General features: G+C 35.0%; 1 protein-coding gene across 3 annotated transcripts; it reads left to right on the top strand.

The window, feature by feature from the left end:
- The first annotated feature begins 3,016 nt into the window (after nt 1-3,016).
- LOC129242785 (palmitoyltransferase Hip14) lies at nt 3,017-6,603 on the top strand. 3 transcript variants are annotated; one of them, XM_054879633.1, is made up of 4 exons: nt 3,017-3,257; nt 3,372-3,957; nt 4,046-4,720; nt 4,825-6,603. In XM_054879633.1, the coding sequence occupies exons 2-4, from the start codon at nt 3,394-3,396 to the stop codon at nt 5,527-5,529; spliced, it is 1,944 nt and encodes a 647-aa protein (XP_054735608.1). In that variant the 5' UTR covers nt 3,017-3,257; nt 3,372-3,393; the 3' UTR covers nt 5,530-6,603. The 3 variants fall into 3 exon arrangements, with proteins under 3 accessions (XP_054735608.1, XP_054735606.1, XP_054735607.1); XM_054879631.1 differs by having other exon boundaries at nt 3,356-3,957; XM_054879632.1 differs by having other exon boundaries at nt 3,347-3,957.
- The last annotated feature ends 2,502 nt before the right edge of the window (nt 6,604-9,105 follow it).

Raw genomic sequence — 9,105 nt, 5'->3', positions numbered from 1 at the left:
CTAGTGCCACACCCTTTAATGAATGTGCCTTGAATAAATGCCATGAAATTGTCTACAATATTATAACAAAAACAAAAAATTATCCCAAAAATATTCTTACTTTATACTATCATTTTATGTTCTAAAGCTTTTAATAAACATCGGGCACGTTGCTGTTTTATTTATCAAGGGAAGTGCCAATTCAAAACAAATACCATTGGCAGCCACACGAGGGTGTTTAGCAGCAAGCGTTCTACTCCTTTCAGTCTTTCCTAAGCGAGTGATAATTTCATCCATCGTGCCGTTGCTTCAAGAGCTGCATTTGATCCGCCTGGAGATGCAACAGTTCCTCTGTACACAATTTGATCTCCTCTACGGATTTCCAAGTGCTTAATGGTATCCTTGCGATAACAGCGATTTTATGATTTCATTTACCCTTATGTTATTTATTTTTAACAATAGTGACTTTTTGGTGACATTAGGAGTATAAATGCAACACGTATTATTGGCCCCTATTATGAGTTGCATTCGATCTTCGATATTCGTTGGTTGTCGAAGATCGAAAATCGAATGTGAATTTGGTATTATGAGCGGTGCAACGCTGTCGAAATTTTCGTTGTATACCGAATTTAGAGTCGAATGCAATTTTGCTTTCGATTGTGTAGCGTATTGTGGAAAAACTTGCTAAAATGTAAGTTGTTTGCGATTATTTATTGTTTTATAGTAACCAAATAATAAATATATACTAATTTTGTTAATATTATGCAGGTCGAAAGTCTTGAGTACCAAACAACAATTAGAAAGGCTTGCATTAATGGAAGAGAATCCACAATTCGCAAAAGGGATTTCCACCAAAGTACAAGCAGCGAAAAAATGGGAGGAATTTACAACGGAGCTGAATTGCTTGGGACCACCAGTTAGAACGGCAGCAAAATGGATTAAAGTTAATAATGGATTTTTTTTTTTGTGATGTTTATAGAAATAATTTTTTTTTCCCCCTTGGTAGGTATGGGCTGAAATACGTAGAGGAACTGAAATACATATTTTTTTCGAATTGCGAATAATTGAATAAAGAAAATTTATAACAAAAATAAAACAGAAACTGTGGCGTAAAGGTTTCTATTTAATACTTTTTAGATTTGTCTTTAATATTCTAAGAATTTCATTTCTTATGTTTTCTGCTTCTCCGTTATTTGGCTCCACTTCAATATCTTCAGTATCATCGTTGAGGGTCTCATCGGATAACTCTTCATCCGGAAGTTGAACATTATAAAACAAGCAAATGTTGTGCAAAGCTGCACACACATTAATAATTTGTTTTGCTTTTTTGAAGAATAGTGAAGAGCTCTTGGCTCGGGTGCACTGCTGCAACTGGTTTTCTGTACTGGGCAGTAGGTTCATAAACGCCTCTTTAGATAATCTAAAGTTCTTTAAAAAACTGTAAGGAAATTTCTGTAATATTAAGTACGTCAACACATTTTGAAAATACTAAACTTACTCAGTGGAAACCATTTCTATGGGATTGGATGCGCCCCTCAGCTGTTTTCTACACCTAGCTAGTTCCACTAATCTTTCATCGACCGATGAATCGTCGCACCACAACTCCGTTGTACTCATTTTCACAAAAAATACTTTTTTTAACTTTTAAAAATGTTGTTAGCAAAGAATTTCAACACAATCGGTTTTTCTTTTATTTTGATTTGCTGTATCAGCTGAGAAAAAATATCTATTGTAAATGCGTCGGGCGATCGAAATTCACAATAGTCCTATTCTTCAACGAATGAGCACCATAATACCAAATGAAAATTCGTTCGATCAGCACTTTCGACTATAGTCGAAGATCGAATGTTGCTCATAATAAGGGCCATTATTGTTATTATTATTTTTATTATTATCATTATTATTTTATTATTCCCTTCGCTATTTTTGTTGTACCAGAAAAAGCATTCGCCATAAATGTTTGGAGTGGCAGTCCTTGGGGGGCGAAACATCCGCGTCGTACCGGTAATGTGAAATCGACTATGGCGAATTCTACTCTATTACGTCGCATAGGACTGTTATACGATAACTCTTAAATAAACACGTTCATATTTTTTTTTTATAATTTTATTTTTAAATAATTTCATAATTAAAATAAGGCAGCCTTTGTATGGGGTATAAATTTTAAATTTTCCATATGGCAACATCGACTACTTCGTAGCTTTCTTTTGTTAGCACCTTCGCTCCCATGCACACCAGAGAACGTTTATTATAAAAGGTGCCTCAAAAGCGGCGCCTAGTTGTTGTTTCAAAACAAAACATGTAAAAATTTACATTCTTTCAGGTTTTATCATTCAAAATAGGGCTCTTAACAATTATTTGGGAAAAGTGGCAACAATTTAATGTGCCCCAATTATCTGTGAAAACAGTCGATTCATGAATGCCTTATTGTTGAGAACGTTAAGATATCGATGTTGAAGGTTGCTCAGCATCACAGCAGCAATATTCTCAAGAGAACGCTCTGCTTTTAGTCCGCCAGCCCTTTTACTATCGCCAATTTGCTTGAAAGTTTTTCTCCAATCTTTTAATTGTAGACTCATTCGGACGATTACTACCACCAAAAAAATCACGAATTTTGCAAAATGTTGTACTTAAAGATCGACCATTTCCATAATGAGTTTTAATAATTTCAACGCGTTGTTCTATCGTGTAAAATTGTACAACTGTATAGCTGACAAATGTCAAAGAAGAAATAAAAAAGGTTTCGCCTAAGAATTATTCACTACTGACATCTACTGGCGTCATTTTTGAAAGACCCTTTATATATCAATGGTCTCTGCAAGGTGGATTTATTATAATAAATTCGCCTTGGGTCTCTGTGAGCATTAGAAGCCTGCCCACAAATACACACATAGATGTTAAAAAATGTCACCCCCACTGTCAACATGAAAGAATTGTCATTTGAAACGTCAAAAGTGGTAAAAACTCAGAGTGTAATCTATTTTTTCCGAGTTGCGTGATAAAATTTTTTAGATTTGTGAAAATTACGTCGGTCAGACAAGATTTATCTATTGGTAGATTGAATTTACGTAGTTAAATGGATCTCTTTTAAAACTCAATAAATATTTACAAAGGTTGTTTGTAAAAGCAGCCATAAATTGTATTTAAATGCTGGATTGGGTGCACCGTCACTCATACCAAAGCATTATTGCGTTTAATGATAGCAGCAGCGGCAGCAAGCTGATTCATATTTAAGGACCCCACTGGTTAGCTCAACGAAAATAATTGAAATAGTATAGGTAAGTGGTAAGCTATATTTTACATTGTTATTTAGTGTTCGCAAATGTACTTCAAGGTGGTAGACCATACAATTCACTATATTTCATAGTTGGAGCAGATCTATTTCTTTCAAGGTACCATCGATAGCTAAGCATCATGTATCAGAGCGCCTGCAATGTCGCTACGACTGGCTCGTGTACGCCTGGTACTGAAAATGATCGCGAGACAGAGCGTCAAGCTGCGCTTATGTCCCAACAGCCGCCGACAGCACCAGTTGAGCCCGATTACAGTGGATTCGATATTGTCAAAGCAACACAGTATGGCGCTATAGCGCGCGTACGTGAGCTTATCGAGTCTGGTTGGGATGTTAATCAGCCCGATAGCGAAACTGTAACATTGCTACATTGGGCAGCTATCAATAATAGGCGTGATATAATACGATATTTTCTGGAAAAGGGCGCTACTGTTGATGCAATAGGTGGTGAATTGAATGCTACACCCTTACATTGGGCCACACGGCAAGGACATCTTGCATCTGTAGTGCTGCTTATGAATGCTGGCGCTGACCCGCGAATACGAGATGCCGAGGGATGCTCCTGTATACATATTGCAGCGCAATTCGCACACACAGCGCTGGTAGCATACTTCATAGCAAAAGGTGTGGATCCAGATTTACAGGATCGTGGTGGAATGACCGCCCTTATGTGGGCCGCATGGAAAGTAAGAAGTCACTTTGTAGTAAACAAGCAACATTTTGTCCGTTTTCCATTTGAAATTAATTGTTCGTATTCTTTCGTATCTTTGCTAGGTCTGCGCATTAGATCCCGTACGTTTATTGCTCACACTTGGCGCAAATCCCGCCATGGTTGATTACACACACGGCAACACAGCATTACATTGGGCAATACTTGCACGTAACGCTACTGCCATCTCGACACTGGTCCTCAAATCACGCGCCTCTCTCGACGTTCCTAACCTGCGCGGCGAAACGCCTCTAACGATGCTAGAAACTCAGGCTGGAGCCATATGGATCGGAGCCAAAGTATTAGATCGCGTACGTGAAGCTTCACACAAATCACAACCGCAACGTTCATTGATATCACGACTGCGACATGATAAACGTCTACGTTGGTGGGCAATGGTAGCATGCCCCTTCACCGCTTTTTATTTGGCCGGTGTAGTTTTTACTCTGAACACTATATATATTATTAAATTCTTCCTACTTGGCTGCCTGTACGCCATCTTCCATACGCTCGGCAAAGCGTTATTCGATGACCATTTACTGGCGCTATTGCCACTAAGTGTATATCTGGCGACGAAGGCCTGGTTCTATGTAACATGGATAGTATATATTGTGGATGCGGTGTCGTTTGCCGAAACATTGGTTTTTCTAGCCTGTTCTGCAGCACTTTGGTTGTGCTTCATTAAGTCGTGGAAGGGAGATCCAGGAATCATACGACCAACGCAAGAGCAACGATTTAAAGTAAGAGAGAGTTTAGAATTTATACGTAGAAATATTGCACATAAATTATGTGTAGACTGTGTTCTTATTATTTCTAAGTTGCCAACTAACAAATTCCATTTCAGACGATTGTCGAATTATCGGAACGTGGCGGCATCGGTTTCGAACCTTCGTCCTTCTGCTCCGGCTGTTTGGTGCGTCGGCCCATACGTTCGAAACATTGCAGTGTTTGTGATCGGTGTGTAGCACGCTTCGATCATCATTGCCCCTGGGTGGGCAATTGTATCGGTCTCAAGAATCACGCATACTTCATGGGTTTTCTATGGATGCTACTCATCATGTGCAGTTGGATGTTATACGGTGGCGCCTGTTATTACATCTATCAGTGTAATGTGCATTTTACTTTCATGCCGTTGACGGATTTTGAAAAAGCAATCAGTGACATAGCTAATTGCAATGCCTGGGTTGGTTGGGTGATGGCCAATGCAATGCTACATCTCTCCTGGGTTGTACTACTAACAATTTGTCAGACATATCAAGTTGTATGCTTAGGGATGACCACTAATGAGCGCATGAATCGTGGACGATATCGACATTTTCAAGCGAAAGATGGACAAAGTCCTTTCACACGTGGCCCATTCAACAATTTAGTCGATTTCTTGGAGTGCACTTTTTTTGGTATGATGAAACCGCGACGCATCGATTGGATGAACTACTACGACATGGATATGCAGATAGGACGTACAACGGTGGAGCAAGAGCCTTTGTTGAGAGGCAATGCCGATGGCGAAGGCGGTGGCACGGAGTTGGCGCACTATCAGTATGTGTAGGATAAGTCGAATCGGGATGCGGAGACGCGCAATGCACCCATAGCAAATGTGTAGGCAGAAAAGCAGACATAGCAGGGCCGCAAAGGTATACAATCAAGGGCATATTTTTCCAAGTGCATTATTCAAAACAAAACATAGTAGGTGGTATTTACGGAAGAAGTGATTAGAGGTAGTGGGGTTTGTAAGGTATGTACGCTGTAGAATGGTGTTGATCGAGGTTTTCCGGAATTTGATATAATGGGTACTAATAAATGGGAACGAATGAATTCTTGTAATAGCCTATAACATTCTCCAACAATTTTCTGCAATGGCAATACTAATTGGCAAATTAATTTGGATTCAATTGTAACAACACCAGAACAGCGCCATTTTAAAACTTTGCACGTTTGACAGTTGTACAGAGTTTTTAACTGCCTACAAGGAGACACTATCTGTGTTTAGATAAAGGGAATATAGTAAGCGAGAAAGAGCATTTGCTATACGCATTAGAATTTTACTGTATTATATGTAAACCTAATTATTTTAATTCATAAGGTGAAGCTTAAGTGAAAATAGGTGAACAAAGCTAAAATTAATTTTATTTTAATGTGCATCGTGTTTAGTAATAATTAATTTACCATAACTATAGTTGTTATTAGTATATACGCTATTGATTTAAATAGATTGCTAATCCGAGAAGTTTTAGATAACAATCTATCGCAGCCCAAAATTGGTTATTTGTACGCAAAATACACGTATAGGTTAGCATACCAGTAGGCTTTGCTAGTTTAGGTTAGAGTGGTTTATTACTTCAGACATACAAATGTGTTCTCCTGTATTCTCGTTTGAAATATTTAGCAAACACTTAAAGTTACGTCGAGAACAAAAGCAAATTCGCATAAATATTTATGCATGGAAAAATGTAGTGCATTTGCTGATTGGGTAGCCGTATGTGTGTGGTCAACGTAAACCGATTCATGTTAGTATGAAGATATCGTGCATTGTAGGAAGAATGCATTGGAAATTACATAAGAAACATAGTGAACAATTTGTTATAAAAATATGTATTTTTTTCTAAAACTTCTTGGTGTCATAAGTGCTCATAAGATTTATATATTATATTTATATATATATATATATACATATATATAATATAAAATTAAAGTGGTGTTTAGCGTAGGAGGCAGCTTAGTGCAACTAAATTGTGTGTATCTTTATTTTGTATAGTTATTTAATTTTTTTATTTTTTGTAATTGTTTCATCATGTAGTAATTTTTTTTATTTCGAAAAATATTCGAATTTAAACTAAAATTGTGACCTTGTGAATAATTTTTTTTTAAATCTTGTAAATAATTTTTTTGTGATCCTATGAGTGATTTTTTTCAATCTGGTAATTTTTTTTTTTTTTTTGTTGTGATACTGCGAATGATTTTTTTTTTGTACTTCTGGTAAATGATTTTTTCTTTTTGTGATCTTGTGAATGATTTTTTTAAATCTTGTAAATGATTTTTTTAAATCTTGTAAATGATTTTTTTTTAATCATAAGCAAGCTAAAGGATTTATTAACAATTTTATTTTATATCTTAAAAATCTTTATTTTTTAATCTTCTAAATGATTTTTTCTTTTTTTGATCTTGTGAATGATTTTTTTTTTAAGATTTATTAACAATTTTATTTTATATCTTAAAAATCTTTTTTTTTTAATCTTTTAAATGATTTTTTCTTTTTTTGATCTTGTGAATGATTGTTTTTTTTTTTTTTTTACTTTTAAACAATTTTTTTTAAATCTTATAAATCTTTATTTTTTTTTAAATCTTTTAAATGATTTTTTTTAATCATAAGCAAGCTAAAGGATTTTATCATACAATAAGAGGTGTTATTTTGATATTCAAAGAAAAATGCTATTTTCTAATATAACTGATCGGATGTTTATTTCATTATAAAGAGGAAGGTGTGCCGTTTATAGTGGAAAATAACATCAGGCAAATGACCACCACAACAACGCTTACAGGACAATATCCTTTTCATGAAATTTTCCATTACCGACTTGCAAAGTGGCTGCCTATTGTCCTTGATAGCCTCACGAATTCCATCTTTGAGGTCTTGAATCGACCCTGGGCTGTTGGCGTAGAACTTTTCTTTCACGTGGCCCCAAAGAAGAAAGTCACAAGGTGTTAAATCACATGAGTTCGGTAGCCAATTGTGATCACCTCTTCGAGAGATAACACAGTCCGGAAACTTTTCCCGTTAAAGATCAATGGTTCCGTTGCTTGTGTGGCACGTAGCGCCGTCTTGTTGAAAATAAACGCTGTCCAGATCAATACCATCCAATTACGGTCCTAAAAAATCGTTAATCATCACTATTCTTTTCAAAATAATACCTGTTATGGGAAAACCCTTTACTATTTTACTTAGTTTTTTTTATCGTAATAATGTTCCATTAGCAAAACTTAAATTGAAATTACAACATGAGCTCTACACATTAGTTGCACTCTCAGACCAGCCATTTCGCGATTAATTTACCTAACCAGAAAATAATTAATCAGCAATCCTTATAGATAATGGCTAGTCTACATTTCGACCACTTCCAACGCATGCATCTGCTTTAATTGAATTCAGATTTAATATCCATTAGAAAGAAAGACAAAAATATAGTATAACACATGCATAAACAAAGCAAGTATGAAATAATATTTATATAAAAATCGTTGTCCGCAAATTTTTTAATAAGACATACAAATTTACTAGCACACAGTTAAAGCCGCTTAATAGACATAGGTGTATAAAGAGATTTACATATATTTCAAGAAAAAAAAAACAACAGTTTTTAATTTGGTTTTATTTCTTTTTAAGAAAATATATACAAAATTTAACAAATTTTCATAATCGGTTTTAATTTCCGAGACATTTTTTTTGTAACAAAGTATAACTTTAAAAAATAAATTAATATTAATTCGTGGCTTTGCTAAGTCTTTACACTGGCATTTATACTTAATAATAAATTTAATGCATGTTAATAATTCACATAAAACGATGAACGATGGAAACACGCACATGCAGTTTGTTACTTTTTAGTTAGAAACAAAAAACCCACACACAAAATTGCAAAAATATGGTGCAAAAAAATAGGAGAAACAAAGTCAAGTTTAGAAATGGTTTCAACTGAGAACCAAATATTTTTAAAATTGACTTTGCACCTTTTCGTATTTCCCACCAAACTCAACGACCAGGATTATAGAAGAAACAGATTGAAAGTTAGAAAAATAATGATGCAAGTAAAAGTAATTCAATAAAAATAATAGTAAAATTAATTTATTAAAATTTGTAGCAATAATAGAAATTATATTTGCGAGATGTCACCAAATGGCCATAAACAATTCTAAAGTGCACAAATTTTTATTTAACTTTTTACAGCACTAGCACAGGCTGCTTTTCATTTTGTCAGCACTAAAAGTAATTGACATTTTTTCCCACCAAAACAATCAGCAATAGTTTGAAAGTATTTTAATAAATGATAAATATTTATAAAAAAAAAAAACACCATGGCGCCTTGATATTAATAATTTTGTAAATTTAGGCCGATCGTTTTTATTTTGT

This window comes from Anastrepha obliqua, chromosome 3 (assembly GCF_027943255.1).
Source record: "Anastrepha obliqua isolate idAnaObli1 chromosome 3, idAnaObli1_1.0, whole genome shotgun sequence".
Classification (NCBI taxonomy): Eukaryota; Metazoa; Arthropoda; class Insecta; order Diptera; family Tephritidae; genus Anastrepha; species Anastrepha obliqua.
The sequence above is the reverse complement of the archived record's forward strand: the minus strand, read 5'-3'. Positions and strand labels throughout refer to the sequence as shown.

Bases quoted from the DNA above. Each gene is read 5' to 3' on its own strand.
- LOC129242785 (XM_054879633.1), top strand. From the start codon at position 3,394: ATGTATCAGAGCGCCTGCAATGTCGCTACGACTGGCTCGTGTACGCCT. The intron at 3,958-4,045 runs GTAAGAAGTCAC...TATCTTTGCTAG, and splicing joins TTATGTGGGCCGCATGGAAA to GTCTGCGCATTAGATCCCGT. The intron at 4,721-4,824 runs GTAAGAGAGAGT...ATTCCATTTCAG, and splicing joins CGCAAGAGCAACGATTTAAA to ACGATTGTCGAATTATCGGA.